The 26,613-nt window shown below is 48.1% G+C and overlaps 8 protein-coding genes across 8 annotated transcripts; 6 read left to right on the top strand and 2 right to left on the bottom strand.

Moving 5' to 3' along the window:
* Positions 1 to 876: 876 nt before the first annotated feature.
* Positions 877 to 4,183, bottom strand: FSUBG_8071 (isoamyl alcohol oxidase; the record flags this gene model as incomplete). The annotated part of the gene is made up of 6 exons (XM_036686442.1): positions 877 to 1,663; positions 2,288 to 2,388; positions 2,438 to 2,559; positions 2,614 to 3,238; positions 3,310 to 3,734; positions 3,781 to 4,183. The coding sequence occupies 6 exons, from the start codon at positions 4,181 to 4,183 to the stop codon at positions 877 to 879; spliced, it is 2,463 nt and encodes an 820-aa protein (XP_036536474.1).
* Positions 4,184 to 4,937: 754 nt separating this feature from the next.
* On the top strand, positions 4,938 to 5,759 carry FSUBG_8070 (uncharacterized protein; the record flags this gene model as incomplete). The annotated part of the gene is made up of 2 exons (XM_036686441.1): positions 4,938 to 5,066; positions 5,124 to 5,759. 2 exons carry the CDS (start codon positions 4,938 to 4,940, stop codon positions 5,757 to 5,759), a joined length of 765 nt encoding a protein of 254 aa, XP_036536473.1.
* A 202-nt stretch (positions 5,760 to 5,961) lies between these two features.
* Positions 5,962 to 6,228, bottom strand: FSUBG_8069 (uncharacterized protein; the record flags this gene model as incomplete). Its single annotated transcript, XM_036686439.1, has 2 exons — positions 5,962 to 6,075; positions 6,121 to 6,228. 2 exons carry the CDS (start codon positions 6,226 to 6,228, stop codon positions 5,962 to 5,964), a joined length of 222 nt encoding a protein of 73 aa, XP_036536472.1.
* Positions 6,229 to 7,945: 1,717 nt separating this feature from the next.
* FSUBG_8068 (IST2) lies at positions 7,946 to 10,259 on the top strand (the record flags this gene model as incomplete). Its single annotated transcript, XM_036686438.1, has 5 exons — positions 7,946 to 8,021; positions 8,073 to 8,230; positions 8,283 to 8,570; positions 8,617 to 9,045; positions 9,096 to 10,259. The coding sequence occupies 5 exons, from the start codon at positions 7,946 to 7,948 to the stop codon at positions 10,257 to 10,259; spliced, it is 2,115 nt and encodes a 704-aa protein (XP_036536471.1).
* Positions 10,260 to 10,720: 461 nt separating this feature from the next.
* Positions 10,721 to 12,525, top strand: FSUBG_8067 (CPS1-Gly-X carboxypeptidase YSCS precursor; the record flags this gene model as incomplete). The annotated part of the gene is made up of 3 exons (XM_036686437.1): positions 10,721 to 11,064; positions 11,113 to 12,320; positions 12,371 to 12,525. The coding sequence occupies 3 exons, from the start codon at positions 10,721 to 10,723 to the stop codon at positions 12,523 to 12,525; spliced, it is 1,707 nt and encodes a 568-aa protein (XP_036536470.1).
* Positions 12,526 to 13,399: 874 nt separating this feature from the next.
* FSUBG_8066 (endo-beta-1 4-glucanase D) lies at positions 13,400 to 14,473 on the top strand (the record flags this gene model as incomplete). Its single annotated transcript, XM_036686436.1, has 1 exon — positions 13,400 to 14,473. One exon carries the CDS (start codon positions 13,400 to 13,402, stop codon positions 14,471 to 14,473), a length of 1,074 nt encoding a protein of 357 aa, XP_036536469.1.
* A 6,107-nt stretch (positions 14,474 to 20,580) lies between these two features.
* On the top strand, positions 20,581 to 21,861 carry FSUBG_8065 (multiple epidermal growth factor-like domain protein; the record flags this gene model as incomplete). Its single annotated transcript, XM_036686435.1, has 1 exon — positions 20,581 to 21,861. The coding sequence occupies one exon, from the start codon at positions 20,581 to 20,583 to the stop codon at positions 21,859 to 21,861; it is 1,281 nt and encodes a 426-aa protein (XP_036536468.1).
* Positions 21,862 to 22,580: 719 nt separating this feature from the next.
* Positions 22,581 to 26,430, top strand: FSUBG_8064 (uncharacterized protein; the record flags this gene model as incomplete). The annotated part of the gene is made up of 10 exons (XM_036686434.1): positions 22,581 to 23,020; positions 23,073 to 23,633; positions 23,967 to 24,021; positions 24,074 to 24,216; positions 24,437 to 24,444; positions 24,501 to 25,603; positions 25,660 to 25,951; positions 26,013 to 26,125; positions 26,319 to 26,326; positions 26,376 to 26,430. 10 exons carry the CDS (start codon positions 22,581 to 22,583, stop codon positions 26,428 to 26,430), a joined length of 2,778 nt encoding a protein of 925 aa, XP_036536467.1.
* Positions 26,431 to 26,613: the final 183 nt, after the last annotated feature.

Here is a 26,613-nt window from a genome sequence, read left to right as displayed (position 1 = left end):
GATACAGGTTGGGAATTAACGGTACACGAATGATGCTGTACCCGCTGTGAGAAGAAAAAAAAACGGCGTGCAGCGCCACGTCGTCCTTTTCCCGTAAGCTTTGACGAAATGTCACCCTGTAGATGCAAGCCACAAATTGGATCTGGTGTGCGCCGTTGGTGCGGGAAAAGGTTGTCGTTGAAGGTTTGATTGAGATCAACGAGTTGGATGGAGGGAAATGAACGGGGCTGGATTGAAGGGTGTTACACCATTGTAAGCGCAGTTGTCAATTGACAGTTTTGGTGTAGAGGGATTGGTGATCTTGTGCTCGGCCGAGATGGTCGGGAGATGGCGGGGCGGTTAGGGACCTAACGATCCCGAGAGCGCTTTTAACATGAAACGGTAGAGCCGCATTAGCTTATGGGTATCTGTGAGGCTCGTAAGGCAATTCTCTGTACGGATTAGACAAACAGACAGACATCCTGTTAATTAAACCTAGACAAACATTAATCCCGTTGATCGTGGAGATGTTACAATTAAGGTGCTGAAGAGGACCTCAGGTTACATTGACTCAGTTGCAGCGGAATTGGTTCCTACTCACCTCAACCTCTCTGTATCACCCCAGCCATTGAAGCAATTCTGCATCAAGACATTATCCGACAAGATATTTTACGAGATACCAAACTTGCAACGTGAGAACCGAGACACAGAGGCTGGTTCAGTCAACTTTAATTGTCATGTGTCCGTGCTACCCTGCAGTTCTACCCGAGCCCATGCTGTGAAGCCTCAATGCGACGAGACACGTGTTGACCATGAGACCAACAATCTCCGACCCTCAACAAGACCAAGTAAAATGAAAGCGTATCAAGAAGCGAAAATACATTAGCTGTCTCGCATTCATCTTCCTCCAACCCACCACTGTCTGGGGAACTGCATGCCCCATTTTCGCATCAACACTTTCAACTCATCCTCCGTCCCTGGCACAACATTAATAAAAACCCTTCCACTATCTCCCTCACTCATACAAGGCTCTGAGTGTACTGCTCCATACTCCCTGCCAACTCTGAACACCGTGCATTCACCTATTCCTGCTGTCTCTGCGCCAAAAGGTTCAAGTACTGTTGCTAGTTCATCGCGCACAGCATCTGCTGCAGCTGCACAGCCAACACAGCGAATTGACACACACTCATGCTCTGTGCTCGCTGAGCCACGAGCCGCTTCTTGTGCTTTGCGCGCTGAAGGTTGATGTGATGCGGGTATGAAGAGCGTTGAGGGGCCGAAAAGGGTAGTGCAGATCTTCCAGTCCGTTCCAGTGTTTTTATGATGTTTTTGGTGCTGTGATTTAAGACCTAGTCGTGTTCCGGGGAGTACGTCTGTGGTGAAGAAGAGTTCATCTGTGTGCCATCTTGGTTGGTCAAACTCATGAGTAGGTGTCGTAGCGCGTATTGTAAGAAAGTAATCTTTGAACCCCTTGTCGACAAGAAGATTGTTGATATAGCCGAGAAAAGGAATGAGCTTGGAGCGAATAGAGTCTGTAAAGACTTGGGCCTCAAAGTCGTAGAAATTAACGGGTAATGATGGCCCTGGAGGGTCGAGGAGAGGTCCGCAGTAGCACCAATAGGCCGAGCGCTTGACGTTTATCGAGTCTTGGCATTCATCAGCATCGTCAAGGTACTTCAGAAACCTGAATTCTCTGTCAAATTCCGTATCTATGGTTGCCATGATCGCTGTATCAAGGGACCAGTGAGGAGAGAAATGATCAATGTCGGTTGAGCGGTCAAATGCATGTGAATCCTTCTCGTCGCTTACTGGTGACTAAGCAGGCATGAACCCGAAAGAGGCCTCATGGAGTGTTGGCTTGTGACATCAATCTGTACTCATAGACGAGACTGTAATCCAAGCGAAGAAGGCGCATATATTCGACGAGATATCTATCCGTAGGGTCCGTCAAACTGGAAAATACCCTGGATGAGTGGACTGAGAGGAAAAGTCACAATTCAAGCTCTTCTCAACGGACGTCTCAGTTCATTCTCATCACGAGGAAATGATTCAGCGGGCACCATTGACAGAAAACTTTGGGAGAGAGATGTAGGATTGAAAACTATCATTTCCCTACGTACCAAGCTGTCAAGCTCTGGTTCGTAACATGTCAAACTATCCTAGTCATATATCTAATTCATCAGTACCATCTCAACTCCACCGCGTTTGCAGCAGTTGCAAATATTTCCTACCGCCGACTCATTTGACCTGACAGAGATGACCATTGTCCTTCTGTGCCCAAGTTTCGCTCCCAACACAAGGAACGCACCATAGAACGTCGTCAGGATCAACATTTCTCTTGATCGATAGAAGTCTCTCGTAGTTCTTGCCCCAAAAGGCATGCTGCCAGTCTGGCTCGAAAGGCAGAGCCTAGTGCATGTTAAACAAGCATTCAATCTAGTAGTACAGAAAATCTTACCTCATTGATATAAGCACCTGTGTTGGGAGATAGTTTGCGGAATGGCTCCATGGATCTATTCAGCGTCTTGACGGCCTCAGCTTTAGAAGTCTTGTTGAAAGGCTCAAAGGCCTCTCCAGAAACTGATGGAATTGTTAGTAAGTTCCAAACTGACTCGTCAAGATCATTGAACTTACTCGCGTGAACATAACTCTTCCTCCATCCCGGGTTGACAGCTGCACTCCCTCCTCTGGGCTTCGCATCCCTCACACCCTTCCCAGCTATCAAATGAACTGTCAACCCCCCAGCAGCATCCAAACTCTCCTCCAACGCCCCCCTAAACTCCTTCCCATCACCTAGTGCCTCCTTACCCAACAATCTCGAAGCAAGATACAGCGTCACCCCCGCAGCACCCTGATCAAAGTAAACATCGTACCACTCCAAAAACGAGCCATACTCTTCCTTCGTAGCACTAAACTGTACAGCCCCCGGCCACCGCTTCTGGATAGTATCATTAATCGGCTTGAACAACTTGAGAATGTACTCTGGGTCGTTGACGTCCTGTGCCGCAAAGACACCTTGGATCCCGGCTACTTCGTCGGGCCCGCCGGCGGGGTTGGGTGTTTGGGGGCTGAGGTTTGTATAGCCTGAAAGACCGGCGTCGGATAAAGAGGGGAACTGGGAGAGGATGTAGGTGAGGAGATCGTATTTGAAGGGTGCGGCTGCGGACGTTCCGACTGTGAAGGCGGATGCGGTGATTTTGGGGGTTTTGTAGACTTTCATGGTGATGGATGTGAGGACGCCGAAAGTTGAACCGCCGCCCTATATTGTTAGTATGAATGACTAGCATGAATGGGTGGTATAAATGGGTAGTTAATTGGCAAGAGACTTACTCCTCGCATTGCCCAGAAGAGATCGGGATAGTTATCTTCATTGATGGTCAGGATCTTTCCAGATGGTGTAACCATCGTCATCTGGAGGACTTGGTCCACTGCAAGGCCATGCTTAGTTGATAGTAGAGAATGACCGCCGCCGGTGACATAGCCTCCGAGGCCGACAGTCTTTCCGCCCCCGCCAACAACTACGCGGCCATAATTATCCAGCATGGTGTAGAGATCATACATCTGGGTTCCTGCGCCGGCAGTGACAGCGTCGCCGGTGATGACAGTCTTGGACTTGTATAGCTTGAAGGAGCCTTCATGGTAGGTCATGTCTTTGAGATGGTGCGTCCAGAGGGAAAGCGAACCGGGGGCAATGGAGCGACCCATGTAGTCATGACCTGTGTTCTTGACGACGAGTCTGATGTTGTTCTTCCGCGCTATCGTTCATTAGCAAGAGCTCTTGTTGAATCATGAAGTACTTACCAAAGTCGACTCCAATCTTAATATCCTCCGCCTTAGTAACATTAACAACATAAGCAGGATATCCACTTCCGCTACATGGATAACTCTGGTCCGGAAGACACGTCCAGTTCGAATACTGATCATAAATAAGCGAGACAGGATCCTGCGTATGAAGATCATAATGCTTCCAGGCCTCAGCGATCTTAGGGCAAGTATCTTTGTCATAAGACGGCCAGCCCTTATGGCAAACAGCCCCAGGAGGAACAGGCGCAAAGAGTCTTCCGTCTAAAGTATCATTCAGACGAGACCAAGCTCTGTGAGAAGGCCAGTCTGAAGACCCAGGGTACGCCTTGCAAGTCTTGGGCACAGAGCCAGCAAGAACAGAAGGGAGAAGAAACACGATGAGATTATAGAGACGAGTCATTGTGAACTGCGATGCTTGGAACAGGAACAATATTTGAGGTAGTTGTCTCCAGGTTTATATAGGCAGAAATCCGAAATGGCCCCCATCTTGGCATCAAGAACACGGTCTAAACGAGGGATCATGTCCCGAGACTAAAACAGCATTTCTGCGGCGTCGACGTCAACGCGTATTAGTCGGGTTTCTGTAGCTCAGCCCTGCCAGGAGGGGTATTTTGTGGAGGTGGGCTTGAATGGGGGATCATGATGCGAGATACGGGGTGTTTTGTGGAGGGAGCCTCCGGTTGGTCCGTGGGCGGTTTGGTTCAAAGGATCGTTTGTGTTTTTGGCAAAGTCAGCACTCTTTAATATTGCATTGTCAGTGATTAATCAATCGAGACATTTCGCCGACGCTCTATTTTTCACCTACATATTCTTCACGATAATTATTCTAGCTGAGTAAGCCTTCGCAACATGCACATCGTAAATAGCTACCGCTCAATCAACTCCCGAAGTGCCGAGATCAAGGAAAAAACAACTCATTCCAACCCCTGTCCCCTCTCGCCATATCATCCCCAAACAAGCCTAACGCCATGCCCGTAATCAATGCTTAATCTCAATACAGTAAAGATCAGGGCCAATTCTCTCCCCCCAGACCCCTAATTGTACTGTACTCCCCCCGTTCTCCTCGCGTGGCTGTCGCAAAAGAAAATGCCTTCAATCACTCATTCCTCTTAATCCGTGCCGCCCTACGTCAGGCGTGTTCACTCCCTCAAAAAATGCTGCGGCTGTCGCTGCTCGTCCACTCCCTCATCTCTCTATCCTCCGCGCGCAAATCAGACGGCGGCACGGTTTGGGCGACGCCGCATGATAGTTACTCCTCGTCAATTGGCGTCCTCGGGTGCAAAGTACGCGACATTCATTACTCCATCACTTGCACCAACCAAGGCTAATATCGTCACCAGGTCAACACGAATCGCATCGCCTACTGGCCGTATTCCGTCGACTGCAACAACATCTGCATCGCGCTCACGTACCAAGACCGCACCGTGCACCTCCTCCGCGTCGATCAATCCCAAGGCGCCTACGACGTCAGCTACGATGCGTGGAATTACCTCTACACGGGCTACTCGGCCACCGACAAGCCCACGGCTGGCGGTCCCGTCGAGATGACATACTCCAACGTCGACGCTTCCAAGTGCTCTGATTTAATACACACGAAAAAGAGCAAGTTACCGCTTAGCGCAGCGAATAGCATGAACTTTCTAACGTCGTGCCTCGATCGGAACGAGAGTACCTGGGTCGGCGCTAATTACGTTCTTTACAACATCCTCGACTCGATATGTACGCTTGGACACGACGAGACGTGTGAGTTGGATTATCCGGCGGAGAACCAGGCCAAGTGTCCGCATACGATGGGCGTGCCGGATGAGTTGAAGGGCGAGGCGGTTGTTAATATTCGGTATCCTAGTGGTGAGAAGGTCAGCGCTGCTGATGGGAAGCCAGTGGATGAGGATGGCGCGACGGGTTTGAATACCCCGAGTGGAATGGTTTTGGCGATTATTGTTTTGCTTTCGGCGTGTCTTGTTCTTGGGATGTGATGCGCTGATTGATGTGATGCTGATGATGGTGGAGGATGATAATGTCAAGATACCCTAGTGTTTTGTTCTATACCCTTTCAATTGAGTAATCAATTCCGCGTTGTCAATAAATAACTCAAGATCAATTGATGTAACAATTTGGTATCAACGCCGACATAAGAAGGCATTCCCATCGTCAGGTACCTTGGTGGTGTCGCGACATTTATTTACCCAGATTCAGCGCCTCTTTAACCTTGCCCATCGCCGACTGCTGTTTTTGTTCTCCTCCCTCACTTGGTCCAACATCATCCTGACACAGCGCATCTTTTCCATGCATCTATAACTCATTAGTATATGCATTCATTCAATTACAGCGACATACCTTTTGCTCTTCCATCTCGGCCTGGTGCATGATATCGTGCACCTCCTCGGCCGTCTCATCATTAAGACCAGTCGGGGCCTTTGGGTGTGAAGGTCTTCTCTCTGGCATGATGTTTTTGTCTTGCTGTATTGTGATATGTTTTACAAGTCTCTTGGTGTTTAGTTCAAGTCTGAAGCGACAGTACAGTGCTGGGATGGCAGCTTCATATAACTCCAGCTCTCGTCTCGTGTCGTCATCCCTCCCATACCTTGGGATAAAATGATGCTGACCAACGTCATGTTGAACCATCGCGGGGTCGAAATGGTAACGTTGGACGACAATCTAGAGACCCCTCATCATCACAGTGTAAATGGCTCTGCGACAACATCTCATTCTGCCACAAGTCTCGTTATATGTATGTACACTTTTGAACCGCATACCGTGACTGGCAACCATCATCACGTTTGAGCATGTAAACGATTCGTCCCGATACGTTGAAATGCTTAGTTTCCGCACGATGACATCGCAAGATGTTTATGTTTGTCTTGTTGGTGTTCAGCTGCTCGTGTGCCATCGTGTGACCTTTGGGGGATTGGATGGAAGTGACGAACATGGTCTCGCCTCGGCAATTTCCATTACTTGAAAGCAAGCAAGTAAATATGATCTGATTGATTGGAATTTGTGAGGCATATGCTTCCATCTTGTGATATGACTCTGGGCCACAGCTTCTTGCATCCCATCACTCCCCTCTTTTCATTGGATCTTGGAGGTGCATCCATTTGGATTCGGACTCGGGGTCCAGGGCTTCAGGCATATCAACATATATAAGCATGTATCTGCGCCTAGAAAACGAATTAATATCCTCTGATTATTCATTTCATCTAACACTGTCAGTTGCGCAATCCATGGCGCAGCTTAAATAAGTGACTGAATGAGGTCCGCCGTTGATCTGCCGGGACAAAGGCAGCCTAACGCGACCTTGCGACTTGAACACCGGTGGGATCTACAGAGCTAAGGACTACCGATCTACCGGATTGAGAGGAAATTTCTGTTGACCAAGCTCTCATTGGAGCATAGTTTCAAGATGTTCAAGTTCTATCGGAGTTTGAGCTTTATCTCTGTCAGGAATACCGCTCATGCTCAGCTACCATGCATCTCAAATAACCTCGCTTACATATAAGTCAGTCACTCCTCAACACCAATATGGAGACACCAAAGGCATAAGAATTCTTCGCCTTACTCAGGTTTCGAATCGCAATTGTTTTCATCTTTCGCATGCGGCAGCTGGGTATCTTATCAGCGATAAGATAGCACCTCCACGACCTCCTTGGCAGATGACGCCAAGTTGCAAGATGACGACGATAATTAAGATGCACAGAACCCGAAATTATCAATACGAAAATCACAGCCATTGTTTCATTACCGAAACATCCAGCCTCACGGCTCCTGTAGATCCGATCTGAATACGCAAGAACCAATGAATCTCAGACCCCTAAGATTACACACTCCATCGTCAGCGAGGCAGTGCAAATCACCTACAAAAACTTTATCGCCAAGGGCCAAAAACACCAAGATTCCTCGTGCCGACTTAGCCGCCCAATCCGGCTCAACACTCTTGGCCAAGTGGACCCAGCTGACGTGTATTGGAGCGCCCCAAACGTGTCTCCTTTCACTATTCCTGCATCAAACAATTCTTTCACTTCTTTACACAGCCTGAATAGCGCTGTTGTACTCCGTAGTTTCTCTATCTGTTTCGTTTCTTGGTATGTTCCGTCGCGCAAGGGGTATTGCTTGACTAGACCGCGACGCCAGACGGGACAAGAACAGGGATCTCATAGGCTGGAAGATGCCGAGTATGGGGTTTGAGGATAAGACGACGTACAACGACAAGTATGTCGTTTTGTACGATTTCGGCGAGACGGGTGAGTTTTGAGCGATGGGGTGTGAGTATGAGATGATGCTGATTCTGGTAGATCATGATACGGCTATTAAAGAGTTCAAGACCCTAGTGGCGGATCTGGAAGAAACTGGCTTCGACGTTGAAGTCAGAGCGGGCTATGAACAGTCCCTTCTTGTATTCGCAAAAGCACCACGCGAACTCCTCGGCAACGCTGTCTACAAGTCCAGGCAAGTAAGCCCGACAACTCGGACAGGACTTTGTTAACAGAGACAGCAGGGTCAAGGACTGGCTATACGGCATCACGCCGAATCACCCTGGCGGTGATAAAACCACAGTCGTTGATGGAGCTTATGAGGCAGAGGATATCCTCTCGGTTTACCATATCGTGAATTGGTCCAAGGATCTTGGTGGTGCAGGCATCACCCCCGGAACAGGAAAATGGGAGAACGTCAAGGCGATATTTCCTATTCATAATTCCAAGGTCAATCAGTCTTTGCTCAAGTATCTGAGCAGAAAGTTTTTCTTATCCAACGAGGACATCGACCAGATTCGCAACCTCCACGGCTCAAAGGTACACCCTCTCACTCCCTTCTACGAATTTGTGCTTACAATGCCAGGTCGCTTTTTACTTTGCTTTCATCCAAGCTTATCTTCTCTTCCTCACCTTCCCCGCCGTAACAGGCGTCATTGCATGGCTCTGGCTTCCACGGTACTCCCTCGCCTATGGCATTCTCACCAGCGTGTGGTGCACCGTGTTCCTCGAGTACTGGAAGATTCAGGAGATTGACCTCAGTCTGCGCTGGAACGTCAAGGGTATTCAGCATGTCAAGGTTAACAGACCGCAGTTCAAGTATGACTATGAGTATGTTGACGAAGGCGGGCGGAAGCATTACTACTTTCCTAGGTGGAAGAAGGTCGTGAGGCAATTATTGCAGATTCCGTTCTTGATAGTGGCGTTTTTGGCGCTGGGGATTACGATTATTGCGGTGTTTACTATTGAGATTTTGATCTCGGAGACGTATGCCGGGCCGTATAAGGATTACTTGGTAGGTCACTATTCTCACTTGCAAACTTGTAGATTGTCTAACATGAGCAGGAATATCTTCCGACAATTCTCCTAGCTGTATCTCTCCCTTACATCACCTCCGCCCTCGAAGACGCAGCCGAATGGATGACCGAATTCGAAAACCACCGCACCGCCGATCTGCACGAAATGTCACTTACGCAAAAAGTCTTTGTCCTCAACATGTTCACCAACTACCTCCCCATTTTCCTCACAGCATTTATCTACATCCCCTTCGGCGGGACCGTCGTACCCAAACTTGAGAATTTCTTATCAGCTGCATTCGCGAGCGTCGGCAAGAAATTCGTTCATCAGCCGTTTCATCTTGATGCTGATAGGTTGAGAAACGAAGTCATTGCACTCACCGTCACAGGTCAACTATCAGGTTTCTTCGAAGAGAACATTGTCCCGATGCTGAAGCATAAATTCTCGAATTGGTATCGAGATTATCGTAGAGCACGATCAAAGGGCGATATGCTTCTTGCGGTGGTGAAGGATGATCCTGAAGAAACAACTTTCTTATCACGTGTTCGAAACGAGGCGATTCTTCCAAAGTACAACGTCCAGGATGACATTGCAGAAATCGTTCTTCAATTCGGATACCTCGCTTTATTCTCTCCAGTCTGGCCAATTATCCCAATGGGCTTTCTCATCAATAACTGGATTGAGCTACGATCTGATTTCGCAAAGATCTCACTGGAGCATCAACGTCCCGCCCCAGTTCGCTCAGACGGAATCGGCCCTTGGATCTACTCCCTCGAAGCGTTAACCTGGCTCGGAAGTATCTGCACAGCCGCAATTGTCCATCTTTTCAGTGTCGACAAAGTCGGCAATTCAATGGGAAGCTGGGCGACTCTTCCAGTTACTGTCTTTATCAGCGAACACGTTCTCCTCCTCCTTCGATCTCTGGTCCGCTTCATTCTTCAGCAAATCGGCTCCGAGCGCATTCGACACGATTATAACCAGCGATATGCAAACCGTGTCAAGTATCTTGAAGAGCTGGAGACGAAGAAACAGCAGTCTGGACTAGCTGTACGGGAAGCGCACCGCGAGCGACGCAAGTCAGTTTTGGTGATGGAGAGAGATCCGTTCTGGACGAAGCAGGTCCATGACGGCGCTAGTGAGTTAGCAGGCGTCACGCTCATCCAACAGGTGAAGAAGAACGAGGAGCCAGGGGATCAGGAGAAGAAGGATTAGGCGCAACGCGCAAGAAAATCAGTGTATAGATTACAGACCAAATTGTTTCTTATGTAATTAAAAAAGATGTATTTTTATTAATCATTCACATTCATTCTTTTCAATGCCTCGGTCCAAACATGCACTTGGTCGGGAAATACCATCGCCAAGACATGGCCGAGACATTCGGCCGTCTAATCCGAAAGAGATTTTTAACTCTCGTCATCATTCCAGACTCGATCATCACGCGATTGTTGCAGGCTGGTTGCGGGGTCTGAACCTTGTTTTGCCGGATGCGAACGACTTGTTCAGCTCTCGAGGTGAGCTGACGAAACTCGTTTCTTGGTACCTGTGTTGGGAATAGTTGATGATAAAGTGCCAAGAAACTCTTTCGTGTAGATAAAGTATAAGGTTGCATGCTCTGACGCCATGTTCATTGTTACTCATGACCTGATTGTCAAGCTCAATTACACGACATCAACATGAGATTCACTGATATTGTCTCCACGGTTTTCGTGGCTCGTGCTATTGCATTTTCGCATGATGCGCAGCATCGTCTTAATGATAAGATCAACGTTGCTGGCACCGCAGACACTAATCCGAAATGCCATCTTCCCGCTCTGCTGGACCCCTCCGACGATGGCCTTGAAAGCTCGCATGATTTATTCTCCAGCAAGAAGGCTCTCCAAACGATGATCAAGAAACATCAATCCCTTGTCCGCATCCCTTCAATCTGCTTTGATGATATGGGAGATTTAGATACAGATGACAGATGGAAGCCATTCAACGACATTCCAAAGATGCTCAAGAAGGCATATCCTACTGTGTAAGTAAATTCAATTACAGCCCGAATAGTAATTCTAACAAAATTCAGACATAAACACATCACCCCCGAAAAAGTCAACAAATTCGGCCTCGTCTATACCCTCCAAGGCTCCGACCCATCTCTCCAGCCAATCCTCCTAGCAGGCCATCAAGACGTCGTCCCCGTAGCCGCCGGAACACTCCACGAATGGGTCCACCCGCCCTTCGACGCGTTCTACAACGAAACAGACGGCTATCTCTGGGGCCGCGGCGCCTCGGACGACAAATCAGCTATCACGGCGGAGATGTCTGCCCTAGAAGCGCTGTTATCCCAAAAGACTTATAAACCCCGACGAACCGTTATCCTAGCTTTTGGGTTCGATGAAGAATGCTCTGGTCATCGTGGTGCAGGCCATATCTCGAAACACTTGGAGGAGAGGTATGGAAAGCATGGGATTGCTGCTATTCTTGATGAAGGCGGTGCTGGGCTGCAGAAGATGGGGGATGTTTTATACGCACTACCAGCTGTTTATGAAAAAGGTTATCTGGATGTTTGGTTCAATGTCAGTGTTGTCGGGGGCCACAGTTCAGTGCCAACACCGCATACAGCGATTGGCATAATGGCTGAGATTGTCACTACCCTGGAACACAACCCCTTCAAGCCCGAGATCGCCAAGAACGGAGCCATTCATCAATGCCTCGCTTGTTTCGCCGAGCATTCGCCCCATGTCTTCCCCGATCTCACTAAGCTCGTTGATGGCGGGGATCTCCAAGGCGTTGCAAAGTTTTTGACGAAGCTGTCGCGCGATATGCAGTACATGGTTCAGACATCACAGGCAATTGATGTTATTTCCGGAGGTCAGAAGATCAACGCGTTGCCAGAGTTTGTGACGCTTGGCGTTAATCATCGGTATGCGCCGCAGGATAGCATCGGGAGCATTCAGCATCGAATCGTGGGGTTGATCAAGGATATTGCTGAGGGTCACAAACTTCAAGTTGAGGCTTTTGAGGATGATGCAGACTATGATGAGTACCTTGCTGCTAATAGTCTCTCCCGTCAATGCAACAAGGACGAAGATCTCTGGCAGCAAAAGCACAAGGGAACTTTGACAATCGCAGTAAAGAAAAGGTCTTACATAACGCCTCAATCACCAACAACAGGTCCAATCTGGGATATTTTTGCAGGAACAGTTCGTCATTCATTCGCCCTCGAGGCAAAGACGGTAGTCGCAGCTCCAGGAGCCATGACAGGCAATACCGACACTCGCCATTATCTCAGTAAGTCTCTGAAGTCCAGGGTATTTCACTTGTCACTAACCCCCAATCAGATCTCTCCAAAAACATCTACAGGTGGAGTCCTGGCAGCCTCAAGTCCTTCTCCAACATCCACGGCGTCAACGAACGGCTTTTGATGAGCGAGCAGATGAACATGGCCAAGTTTTACTATGATTTTATCCGCAATTTCGATAAAGCCAACGTCTAGGGGGGATCAGATGTAAATAGGAGATCTGATTATCCGTATTCTGTGGTAATTCTTCCGTTCGTCTGAACTTGTTCCGTTCCGTTTCTTCTGGCGCTGGGATCATCTCCACTCACCTGTTACATCCGGCACTGAACCCCTGTGCGCATCAATTTCCACCAATCACTTCATTTCTTCAAATGCCAAGGCTGTGAGATCATCTCTGTCGATTGAGTTTTGAGGATTAATTACAATCTACGATTGACTTTACATGGTCGAAAATGCTCTAAAATAGATACAATTAAACCCGTATTCATCACTTATAGTTATAAACAACCTTATATCGAAACGCCAAGTTGTTTGTAGTTGTTTCTCTAAACAGTTTCGCAATGCCCTCGCTCAATCGCCCAAAGCGCTTACATGTCCGAGATATGAGACGTCTCGCGTAACTGACAGACAGGGTATCTCACCAAGCTCACCAAATCTCAAACAAAACCCCCTTAGCCAGTTCCTCCAAACATTGGCAGACGACCCTCAGCGTCTAATGTAAGGAACGGTTTCAGTTGGCGCGTATGATCCACCGATATTCCAGCAATGAAGTGCACATCCGAGAAACAAGGGATCCTCTCTCCATCTAGATAAAGCCATGGCCTCTCCCTCCTGTTTGCACCTCTTCTTTCTTTTCTCTCCCATCCCATTCTTTCCATCCAAAGATCTGATTCTTACTTTTTCGCAGCTGTTGCTTGCGCCTTTCTTTTTTTTCTTTCTCTACGAGATCATTTCATTCTTTGCAGACCCTGGTGGTTTAGCTATCCTTTCGTGTCCAACTCTACGAAATACTTCTTGCCACTATATCAGTCCTTTTTTAAAAAAAAAAAAAAAAAAAGCAACATTCAAGATGCGATCCTCCTTCTCTACCGCTCTGGCCCTCGTCGCCGCCCTCCCCACTGCCTTTGCGCACTACAACTTCGACGCTCTCATCGTCAATGGCAAGGTCACCGAGCCTTATGAGTACGTACGCAAGACTACCAACAACAACAGCCCCATCACCGACGTCACCTCCAAGGACATCATCTGCAATGCTGGCGGTCTCGACAAGGATATCCGCGATGCTACCAAGACTCACGCTGTTTCTCCTGGCGATGAGGTTGGCTTCACTGTCGCCAATGACATGGGCCACCCCGGTCCTCTGGCTGTCTACCTGAGCAAGGCCCCTGATGGCACTGAGGCCTCTGACTACCTCGGTGATGGTGACTGGTTCAAGGTCTACGAGATGACCTGGAAGACCATTGGTGAGAACGGCATTGAGTGGGCCAACTACATGAACGGCCAGTCCAACGGTATCACCAACTTCACCTTTACTCTCCCCAAGGAGACTCCCAAGGGTACTTACCTTATGCGCGCCGAGCACGTTGGTCTCCACGGTGCTGGTGAGAAGAACGGTGCTCAGTTCTACATTGGCTGCGCTCAGCTCACCGTCGATGGTACTGGTGCTGGCAAGCCTTCTCCCGTTGTCTCTCTCCCTGGCGCTTACACTGCCACCGACCCCGGTCTGCTCCTCAGCATCTACTACCCTCCCGTCACCAACTACACTGCTCCCGGCCCCAAGGTCTGGCCCAGCGGCTGTGAGGACCATACTCCCAACTTTGCTGGCCAGGCTAGCGACGGTGACTGCACCAACGACAAGGGTTCCGACTCTGGCTCTGGCAGCGCTGCCCCCGTTGCCAGCGACGCTCCCGCTACTGAGGCTCCTGTCGCCTCTTCCCCTGCTACCGATGCTCCCGCTGCTTCTGCCCCTGCTACCACTGAGGCTGCTAGTGCTGCTACTCCCACCGAGGCTCCTGTTGAGCAGCCAGCTGAGACCTCTGCTGCTGCTCCCGTTGCTACCAAGGCTCCTTCTACTGGTGGCAAGTGCAAGGCCAAGCGTGCCGCCAAGCGAGCTCTGAAGGCTAAGCGAGCTCTCAGGAAGTAAGCTGAGATTGTATGAGATGGATGGTTGAGATTCTGATCTTTGCGTGGATGGAATGATGGATCGTTAAGATCCCACGTAAAACTTATTCTTTGTACATAGTGATTGAATCACGCATACATATAGCAATTGACGTGTGAACAAAAGAGAGTCCCTGCACTTTGTGACATGTTTTTCATGGCAGTGAATGATTCTCAACCTCTGATTGTGTTTACCCCGCATGATACGAGATTGTCTTGATGCCCTGACCATGAGTTTTGCCTGCTGTGGCTTGCCAGGTTATCGCCACGAAACGCTTGTCAACACAGCCACAATACAGTCTCCCAACTCTCAACACCAGTCATATAATCATATGAGATCATCAAGTTAACTCATTAAAACATATTCCCTTTGATAATTCAAAGTAAAAGTCTAGCATCTACTGCCTATACCGAGTTCCGTTAGATGTATCTGCAGTTCAGATACAAAAGAGCTACAATTGACGCTCCAAATTTCTGTTCGACCCTGTTTAGTTGACCTGGCTCTTTTTGCTTAAAATACCTATGGTTGACAAACGAGAGAACGAGTATCAAAAGATAATATTCGACGTTTCGGATCGTCGCTCTCTCAGATGATTGGCCCAACTCATGAATCAACGACCTTCTGGCAATGTCTGGACCCCTATGGCGTTATCTCAGCTCAAATGTCGCCATCAACGCAGAAGGGTTACAATCTATGCATGCAAGTCCGTTTCAACTATTGAAGCACCGAAGACTTCTCGAACACACCATAGAAAGGGTGCTATATGCATAGATCGGAGCCTACTGCATATGCCAGATCCTGCTAGTCAAAACATTTACACTCCATCCTTGACGCGCGGCCGATGCATTTATCACAGTACTTCAGATGGCGCCATCGACGGATGAATGTTGCAAGGTGAGATCGTCCAATTAAGCTTACTTTTTGGGTAGGACTATCAGTACATATGCGAGTATATGGCGTGGGGTATCACAGCATAATATCAGAGATAAGAACTAATCTCGATGCTACGCCGTTATCAGTATCCAGCAAGCCTTCATTGATCCTCCTATGGTATTTCGTATAAGCGTATTTCCGGAGGTAGAGCCATAGAAAGCTGACAAAAGATATAAAGTTCTGGCCTCAACAAGAAACTATTTCGTGATGTCGATAGTCTCATGCAGCTTGCCCGCCCTGCTGTGACAAGCAGGAGGACTCACCAATAATTACTGATAGCTGATTGTCAGTTGAGCAGCCTTCACACGTCCAAAAAGCAAAGAGAAATCTTTCCATGCTGCAAATCATATGTGCGTCGGGAGGCAACCTGTCTTCTGTCTCTACGCCCTTGGTATAGGTATACACGACACCAACTTACGTAGCTGGCACGCTATAGAGGAGGCACAGACTCGGAGATTCTGACGCGGTCCACTTAGATCTTGCAGATATGAGTGGCGTGCATGTTATTGAAGTTAATGGGGTATTGGACTTTTGCCGCATTCCGGACTGCTCCAGAAGGACGAGAGCAGTATGAATGGAACGGATGTTGATTGAACAAGATTAGACCCGGATTAAACTTGTGGTGAAACAAGTTGATAGATATTAGTGGACTTTCAAGACATCTAGAAGATGACGGTCACTGGAGTTAAATCTGAGACCTCTGGGTGTGAAAAAGAGACGTCGGGTCTGAGGCAAGCTCCTCATCCAGATTATAAACAACAAGTTAATAGAACCATATAAGCTGTTCTTACAATAAGTAGCGGTATGAGATGTTGGTAGAAAGCCAGCCACGAAATTAAAGAAACATTATTTAAAGGTTCTCCCGGGTAGCCTCAGTCACGAATAAAGACATGGTCCGCCAAACACGTAACATAGTGGGCAACTATAAGCTGCCAGTTTGCGCAAACGAGACCTTGCAAGAAGTTTCCATGCCAAAGTTCGCCAAAGAGCGAGTTTTGTCAGACTTGGGTCTGCTTAATCCCGTCAGCAAGCGGAGACGTCATAAAAAAAGCCATCACCGCCCGTAAACAACCATCGTGATCGATTCAACGACAATTACCTTGCGCCAAACTCTCAAGAATTAAACTCTAGGACTATGATCACAAGATGCCCAGAAAAGTCAACAGTTGCCCAAACCAAAGGTTTAAATCCTCTCTATACGGCAATTGCCTCCTCGATTTGGCCTCGTATTCCCCGCCGCTGACCCGATTTCTGGGGACGACTGGAATGCGGGAACGCCATTGATGAGAGACAGTGAGAACGTGGCTAGAGGGTTTGGCGCCGTCCCCAGATCATGTCTGAGGCGCAGGCACGCTAGTCAAGAAATCAGGAACGCGCTTCTACTGGAATGCTGATCAGTGTGTAAAGCGACGGCGTCTTAATTGAGTTACATAAATGAATTTTGAGGAGTAGTTTGGGATGAAGTGCATTATTTACAACTGGCGAGGGACTAGATTGGTGGTGGACTTCTTTAGGGCGTGTTGCCATCAGCATGCAAGGCACGAATTTCAATTAATCGTTCACGTTTTTCACCGTAGAATAATGGTACAGACGAAGATGGACTTTGTGTCAACTGCCGTGTCGCTTCGGTGTTACCTGGGCGTCATGATCACGAAGGCTATACGAGATGCATCTTGGAAAAGAGTTATCGTTCAAGGAAAATCCCATTGACTGGAATACGTAGGGGACACTCCGAGCCTCGTATCGCCAGACTCCAAGCTGCAAGGCTCTCAAGTGAACTTGCCAGACAAAATCTCGGGGCATAGCTCAATACCCTAAATCTCCAGCCTCAAGTCAATGACACTTGAGGCCCGACAGGATAGAGTGCTGGAGGCTTGCTTACCCGATGTGACACAACACTTTGTCCCATCCCATCCGGTGAATCCGCACTCTGGTGGCTTTTCTCAGCTACCCGATGTTGTAAGACTTGGGTCAGCATGCAGAAGGACGGTGAAAAATACATCTACTAAAGGCATGCTGTGCTGTAATGCATCGGATGTCGGGGGGTATAATGACGGCATGGATATAATTCTGTTGGAGGAGTAGTTCAAATGGGCTTACGTTAGGGCAACTCAGTCATTGGACAATGCCGTGAGATGCTTACTGCACGTGGGTCGTGTCGATTTCAGGCAATATGTTGAGAGAGTCTGACTGCAGATCAGGCGTTTTCTTAGAGTATGGACTTGTGTGATTACTCTGGTAGGTATCATGAATGACGGCGGGTAAACAGTTGCACGAGGTATCAGCCAGTTAATGATCCGATAGTGCCGTGATAAAAACAGAACGTCATGTGAAAAAAGCAACACTGAGCTGAAAAGTAAATTACCATACATGACAGTGATAGGCATGACATTGCAGCAAACAAGGCTCGCTCGGGCCAAGAGAAACATGCATCATCCTTTGAGCTCTACATGGATTAGCCGTTCAGCCAGAAATCAGCCGCAAAAAAACAACTCACAGTGGCCGTCATCAGCTGACCTCTATAGCCAAGGATTCTCCAGTTGTGGCATAACAACTATTGTCTGCAGGCGTTAAATAAAGTTACCAAAGCATTGACAAAATCTCGTCAAGCAAGAATTTACAGGGGAAAAAGGAGACAAGTAATCGGGAGAGGGGGGGCCAGGCCAGCCTCTCGTGTTCTGTTCTGGGAGGGAACCAATTGAAAGTGATAGCGCCCTGGATCGTCACAACGGGCGGATAGTTTTTCCCAGGTTCGATCAGCCATTCCCCGCAAATAAGCGGCGGAACACTCTATTCCTTGTGCCGTGATAAATTTATTCATGGGCTTTTGTTCTCTCCTGATGCTAGCTAGAGCTGCAGGTGAGATTTGGGCCAGCCAAGCTTCGCTGTAGCGATTGAAAATGCTACGTAAACCAGGATTTTGTTTCTTCCCCGCAGCTGGCCTGACCTGAAACGTCACTATTATTCAATTGAAATCTGCTCACTCAACCTTGGCATATCTTATTGTGAGTGTAATCGAGGGCAATCATCGCCGTCATGGTGAACACAGACTACCAAAGTTAAAAATACCGGAGAAAAAAAAACAGATCGCAACGGTTCTAACCGAGAGAGTACTAGTCAAGGAGTTATGCACGTTGGCAAGAATAGAATTTCCCGTGTCTGCAAAGGAGACGGCCAATGAGATACGCGGTTCGCGGTCTGGAAATCATGATCATCAGTGAGCTAAAATCAGGCCAAGACTGTCCCCGCGATCGAGCTTATGGCTCTAAGATTTGGGACAACAGGGGTCCCCTGTCTAGGACTTAACTGTAATTCGCGTGAGTTGGCGGGCCACGGCCACTATTGAAGCGACACGATGTTTTTGCATCGGATCCTCGGGCGGGGTTGATGAAGCGAGACAAGTGCTCTGATCAAGGTCTAAGAAGTAGAAACAGGAACAGATCGACAGAGCATAGCAAACATCCCTTGCATATCGGCCATATCCAGTTATTTCCATCATCTTCTCCTTTTCCCTCTAAAGACAAGGTCCCCTCACCCTCCATCGGTTGTCGGAGACGGAACAGTCGGTCGATATCCCAAATCTTCCCCCTCTTTTGGTGGACCACCAGCCAATACCAATACCAAGAAAAATGTGGCTGCATGCTCTTCTCTGACTGGTGCCAACCCCTCGCAGCAATGACATGTTTCTCTGTGGCTGCAGCTCTCGCTATATTTACCAACAGCTGCTATTCTGTTTCACCCGTGCGTGGCTGCTCTGTCTACCAATCAATTCACTCCTCGTATGCTGAAATGCCCCCTTTTGTCCCAAGCCCTCGTATTGAACAAGATCGGGTCTTTACGCTTGGCGAGCTTGGGTCTGATTGATGATATTTCGGATCTATGTACCTCCGCGCGCATACGCTGGGACAACTCAGCTCCGTTGGCAAAAGAATACGGGAAGAAGCTAAAGTCCTAGGTCGCGGCTCCGGGACATCCAGGCCCTAGACAGGGATCCATGCTTGTCTCACCCAACCCCACCTCTTGATCGCGTTTGTTTCCCTTTTTCCCCTGGTGAGTTGTCCGTGTGTGAGACCCAGAATAATGCCCTCAACCTGCATTAGCCAGCCTTACGGCGCTCACCTCTTTTAGCCTTGGTGCCTGCGCGGGGAATGGCCCCAACTTGAGCCTCTCCTCCAACGAGATGTTGCAGCTTCAACACCATCTGCAACTGCAAGACCTCGTATTCCTCAATCGGTGTGTGATGCCTTCCACCTGCAGCCAGCGCATCTGCCCCGGGCGTGAAAAAAAAACGCCTTGTTGGCGTCACAGCTGTCATGACTAAATCGTTACACTCACTTGTATATGCTGTGCTACTATCTATGGGAACACCAGACCTGACCTTGCGGCCCATTCGGCTCGTCGCTCTCCGTTTTGTGATGGATTCGGCCGACCGTCGAATTACGGAGATTTATCCAGCATGTCACTGGAGCCTGGTCCACTGTTCCAAGACACGCAGACGGGACAGAATTAGAAATCACGGCACAAATCGCTAAATCTGGATCAATCACGGCACAAACCACTAGCCTGGATTGAGTTGTCGCTATCAAATCTTGTCCGGTCTAGAGCCGGCTCTGCCTTCACGTTGCAAAAAGTAAGCATAATGTTGGGCCTGCTCTATGTCCCGTGCTGCCATGGTTTGTCCTCAGCCCAACCTTCTCGTGCCCCTGTCCTGCTGTGTCTGCCTTCCCTGTTCCTCGGGCGTGGTATATGCAACCCCCCTGGGCCCGACAGCTGGCATCCACAGTTGAGGCTGGCTCTAGCATGCATGTCACACTGCGAGAGGAGGATTCCGGTCTAAGAGAGAATTTAGCTTTGGAACTATTGCCTTGGAGCATCATGCTTCCCAAAGTAGCATGAGCTGACTTCCTATCTGGATTCTAGGATCATCTTGACCAACGATGGGCACCTAAGTATCAAGATCTCGTATTCCCTCTGCAGTCAGACATCTCCTACTTAAACCTCATGATATCCTCACCAAATCCATTTCTATCTCTTCACTCTCAAGTCAAGAAAGGCACCGGTCTCTCAACTCGACTGACCTCCTCCTTCACTCGCTCCCCTTCTTTCGTTTTTACCCCAAATCACTTTCGTTGCTGAAAGGCCTGCAGTTGCCTATCATGCATATCAAGTACCTCCTCATCAATCTTTTCGCCCTGACCGTCTCGGTCAAGGCTCTCCCCAATGCCGACAACGACTTCGGTCTTGAGGCTCGGGATGACTCTGACGCTCTTGTCCAGCGCTGGGACTGTGGCCATGATGCCAAGGAAGTCTACGGCAAGTGTGTCTGCAACGACAAGCAGCTCACCTGGGACGGCAAGAAGTGTGTCTGCCCTAAGGATACCACCTGGGAGTATGGTAAATGCGTGCCTAACAAGCCCACTTGCCCCAAGCCTCAGGTTTACAACCCTCACTCCAAGAAGTGCGAGTGTCCCTCCGGTACTGAGTGGAAGTACGGAAAGTGCATCAAGGACTGCCCTAAGGGACAGTACTACAACCAGCACAAGGACAAGTGCGAATGCAACAAGGGCACTGAGTGGAAGTATGGCCAGTGCGTGCCCGTCTGCCCCAAGGGACAGGAGTACAACAAGTGGTCTCACAAGTGCGAATGCCCCAAGGGAACCTCTTGGAAGTACGGAAAGTGTATCAAGGACTGCCCTAAGGGTCAGAGCTACAACCCTCACTCCAACCAGTGTGAGTGCCCTAAGGCAACTGAGTGGAAGTACGGCAAGTGTATTCCCAAGTGCTCCAACGGTCAGTACTTCGACAAGGACCAGTGGAAGTGCGTCTGCCCCAAGGGAAAGATCTTTGAGTACGGCAAGTGTGTTCCTGAGTGTCCCAAGGGCCAGACCTACAACAAGCACACCAAGAAGTGCGAGTGTCCCTCCGGCAAGGTTCTGAAGTACGGAAAGTGTGTCTGCCCCGACAACCAGGTTGAGAAGTACGGCAAGTGTGTCTGCAAGGACGGCTTCAAGTTCGAGTACGGCAAGTGTATTCCCCAGTGCCCTCAAGGCCAGACATACGAGCACGGAAAATGTGTCTGCCCCGCCGGCAAGGTCTACAACAAGTGGCACAAGAAGTGTGAGTGCCCCGAGGACAAGGTCGAGGCCTACGGCAAATGTGTCTGCCCCAAGGGACAGATCGAGCAGTACGGCAAGTGCTCGTGCCCCAAGGGCCAGTACTACGACCGCTGGAGCAAGTCTTGCAAGTGCCCCAAGGACCTGAGCTGGGACGGACACAAGTGCGCCTACGACTGCGGCAAGGACGCCGAGTACAAGTACGGCGGCTGCGTCTGCAAGAAGCACGACCAGGTCTTTGACAAGAAGTCCAAGACTTGCAGCTGCAAGCAGGGCTGGTACTGGGACCAGCACAAGGGTGTCTGCAAGAAGGGCGGCTACTAAAAGGTGTTGAATCGGGGGAGAGATTGAGGGGGATAGCTGCTTGGTGGAGGACAGCCTGGAAGAGGCTCTGATGATCTTATGAGATTGCCTTTGGCTTTGGCTTGGACATAGCACGTTTGCTTCGCTGGACATCTTCTTTACACTCCTTATATACTTTACTTCATAGTGGATAATACTTAAATCAAGGACATTGCGGATCACCTCTTTTGCCTTTGCTTCAGTGACTTTACTCTTTCACCATGATCGACTTGAAGTTTGGTCACTCAGCCAATGGAATTACTGCTCAGCTAAAACCATGCGCACTTGGGGTTTAGTCTCGTAAAAGCTGACCCCTGGTTGTTAACCCATCGCACGACACAAGCATTCGTGTCTGTATATCATTAATTCGTCTGTTTTTTTTTTGCTACTCTTGAAAGCCCTTGCTTATAGATATACGACGAAAGAAAGCCCGTAAAATTTGGTACTGTTGGTTCTGCCTCGCCATGTAATCATGCATGAAGTTACAAAAGAAATGTACCTATGCGGTTGCCTCATTCTGCCTGACGGGCTGAAACTCACAAGCATCGGAAGCGGGGCTAGCAATTCTGTTTCTTTTTTCAATCTCACATCTACGCATGAAGCTCAAATCTTTCGAGTATAAACACGTCTTTTGCCTCTTTGCTACATTACATCCGCTATCTCTTGTCGCCGGTTGTTTCTGTATACATTGGACTTTCAACATGTCCGATCCGCTTTCTGTGGCGGGGAGCGCGGTCGGCATCATTTCGCTCGGCATACAGGTCTGCCAAGGCCTGATTTCTTACCTTCAATCTTTCAAAAGTCAAGATCAAGATATTCAAGACAGCCTCAAGGACGTTCAAACTGTCGTCTCAATTCTATACTCCCTGAAGGGCATCTTACCCAAGGTTGACGAAAGTTCTTCTGGAACACCAGCTATTCGTCGATGCTTGGCCGAAAGTGAAGAAAAGCTTCGTGAATTCCAGCAATTCTCACTCAAGCTCCGTGGTACACAAAGTCAAGAGCACAATGTGCTGGAAAAGATGGGTCATGCCAGTCGCGCGTTATTGTATCCGTTTCGCGAAGGGAAACTGAAGTCACTTTCCCAGTCATTGAAGGGATTGCTCCAAAACCTGAGTCTCTGTTTGGATATTACGACACTGTATTTGCCCAACCCTTCTCTTACTAAAGTATTATGCTAAACAAACGGTTAGGGACATCGCAGTCGGAATCCATACTAACGTGGATGACCTTGGAAGTGCCTTCAAACATCACGGTGCAAATGTGGCCAAGCTATCTGACCAACTTCAAGTTCTTGATAACAGCATGGCAGTTTACTATCAGGACTTGAAGAATGAAGTATCTCAAGCACAGCTACTAGCGCAAGAATTTCGACAAGAGATTGGTGGACAGCTAAGGCTGATCAGCACTGACGTAGGCTCTCTTATGTCCAGCAATCGACGCCACCAAGAGGATATAAACCAATGTCTTATGAAAGCTTTCGATGAGCTAAAAGACCAGAACAACTTTCAGAATGAATTGATACGAACAGCGCTGGTCAGCCATATCGCAGATGTCTTTTATGACAACGCTAACAGAATTCTGCTGAAGGGTATGGATAGAATGTCTATTCAGAACGCCGGGTTGGGACAGACTACCGCTCTTGAAAGAATGAGAGATTCAAAGCAGTTCGCAAGTAATCCACCTGGCTGTACCTGCGAGCGGCAGCATGAGCTTTCAAAACTTTCCTATCGGTTCGGATATGCTACGTTCGAGTATGAGCAGCATAGCCTTGATCGACATGCACGTAGCTGCAGATATTTCGGGATCGACCAGCCGACAAAGATGGTCGCCAGGGCACAGCTTCCATTCAAGCTTTGGTCTCTATCTTCAAGACTATTTCTCACAAGTATCGAATATTCCCTCGGGACAGCAACACCTGGAATGTCTATTCGATACAAAAGCATTGTCCCAATTGGTCAAAGTCCAGTTTATGATGTGTTGAGAAAGCTTTTTAATCATATAGGAGGATCATCAACACGCATCATAGCAAGCGAGATCCAATTAATGTTTGCAGAAGCGGAGCGTGCGGTACTATCTCTCTATAGAGATAGGGAGTCCTCCCCGTACGATCAAGATGAGGATGGAAATAGTCACGCTCTGGTCAGTCGTATGGAACTCTTGTAATCGGCGGCCTAATCTGACCATTCTACAGCTAGCCTTGGAGACAACACTCGACGCAATCAGCACCCTTTTAGAAAAAAGGATCACTCAATGGACTCTTGAATCACTCTTAGTATCGGCGAAGAGACTGATCGAAACACTCGTTAATACTGCTGGCGATGAAAACGGAAAAATGTAAGCGAAGAGTCCTCAGGTCTATAAGAAACAAAAAGCTGATTTCCTCATCATACGATAGACCGTCTAACCTTTTCCGAATGCTTCTGAAAGATGAATGTAGAGGTCTGGCTCGGTATTGTCTAACAATATTCAATATAAGTTTGCCGGTCGTTGTATTTTTCGTGTGCTTTCAAGAGCGGCATCGGCCCAGGGACCTATGGCTTTTATTAAATGACAGTAAGCACAGTGAGTTCTACGTTTAAACAACTGAGGCTTTTCTCTAAGTAACGATTCCATTATAGTATTCGAACTTAACCCAATTATGCAGGCAATGTTTCAACAATCTATCAGCATGCTTGAAATAGCTCTCTCCAAGTTCCCAGAGGCGGTAAGAGAGAGAACATACGGCATGACAATTGTTGAAGTTTGTGTATATTGGCCGGAGGGTCTAAGAAAGCTTCTACGCACCAAAGCTGTTGAAGTTCTCGATGAAAGAGCTCTTCACTTTGCTGTTGGGACGGATTGTATCGAATCCGTGGATCTGCTATTGAAAGCCGGATGCCCAGTTAACTATGGAAACACAACAGAAATGATCTTTCAAGGAGCTTCTGAGCGATGCATGGATCTCATTGCTTCGAGCCTAGCTAGAAGAAGATCAGATTTGCTTTCTCTAGTCCTACAGCAGCAGGCTATTTGCCAAGATCTGGTGCTTACCTCTCAAATCCCAGACGATCAAGCAAGCTACCTTTGTTCATGCCTTGACAACTCAGGCATCAGAATTCCCTTGGCACTCAGAGTTCCATCTTCGTATTCAACGATCTACCATTTCCGCGGTACTTCAGTTTACCATTATCCTATTCTTTTCAAACATGGTTTTACCCATTTATCGGCACACAATATCTTTGGACTCTTACCGGTTATGACGCTCGATTCTTTCTATCAGCCTCGTTGGATATACTCGCATTATGAGAAGTGTTTAGAGGGTATGGATTGGCTAGAGAGCAAAGGAATAATGGACCAGTCACCAACAGACCCCTTGGATCTCGGGCTTAATATCCAGGCTTCCGGTTGGCATTATCTGTCGACATATTGCGTCGGCTGCGAATCGTCTCCCAAACTAAGAGACTTTTATCATGAAAAGACAAAGGACATTCTTGGGGTTCCGGTACTTGACAACTGCCGATGCTGGTGTATCCCCTCGGACATGGGATGCACGCCACTGACGACAGCTTTGAAGTCATGCGTCAAGAGATTCAATGGATCAGTACAGATTGTCCTATGCAATTTCTTTCATACAGCCATTCGAGACACCAGGTCAAGTGGCTCACGCATAGCAGGCTGGTGCATTGAAGTTATTCGATTTTTGACTTTCGAGGCTCTAGAAATGACCCACACTTGTTGTGACGTAAGTTTCAGAGCAGAAAGAGTGGTTATGATGCTGTTTGCTGACCCTAAGTACAGTTTAATATTCTCTATAAGCCAGATATATTATCCGAGAAGTTTGATGTGCTCATGAATTGCGACCAAGAAAGGTGGCAGAAGATCAGAAGCGATAAGCGAGAACAAGAGAACGCCGCCCTCTTAGAAACTTTGATGGAAGAGTTCATAGCATACATGATCGGCATGGAATCATCTCCGAGGTCTCTTGAGACATTCGTCAGTGGTTATTGGCGGCAGCGCATCTCGGAAATCTATGCTGTTGACGCCGACGAGATCGAAGACATAAACAGTGTCTTGGTCGGCACCAAGACCTGTAAGTGCAGCTGATCTAGTCTTTTGATTCCAACATCAATAGTTGCTAACTTCCTGGGAAGATGTTCTACCAGACAGAGTCAGAGCTTTGCTTGGATGGGACTTCAAACTCATTGAACTGCAAGATCTGAAGTCAAAGCCGACGCCAGTTGGCGAAACAGCTTACGACGAGCAGGTACATTTAGGTGACAAATTTTTCGAGTTGCTTCCTTGCAAGTGGTGTCGTTAGATCGAGAAATAGAAGTTAATCAACACATTATTCAAGGGAGACATTCTATTAATATATTCATTCAATAACAAAGAGAGAGATCGGAGATTACGTGCTTGAACTGTAGTAACTGGTAATACTCTACTAAGTTCTATAATAGTGGCAAGGGTGAGTATTGTTTCGCATATAAAGGGCGTTAATATAAACAATTTGAAAGCTCCAAGCAATCCCGCTGTGTATGGAATGAGTACAGGCCAACTCACCCTGATTAAGTGATTTGGATGTTATGAGCCACCTAGAGGTTGACTAGAAAATCCTAACAAGAACAAAGGTATTTCAATGGAATTGATGAGAAGCCTCAGAACCTATTATTTCTTACGAAGGAAAACAGAATGAATGCACCCAAGGTCAAGTGTCCGAAATGAGGGTGTATGAACTAATTATCATTATGTCTT

Source organism: Fusarium subglutinans (genome assembly GCF_013396075.1).
Source record: "Fusarium subglutinans strain NRRL 66333 chromosome Unknown NRRL66333_c0000107, whole genome shotgun sequence".
In the NCBI taxonomy this organism is placed as follows: domain Eukaryota; kingdom Fungi; phylum Ascomycota; class Sordariomycetes; order Hypocreales; family Nectriaceae; genus Fusarium; species Fusarium subglutinans.
Note: the sequence above shows the minus strand (reverse complement) of the source record. Positions and strands in the feature narration are given on the sequence as shown.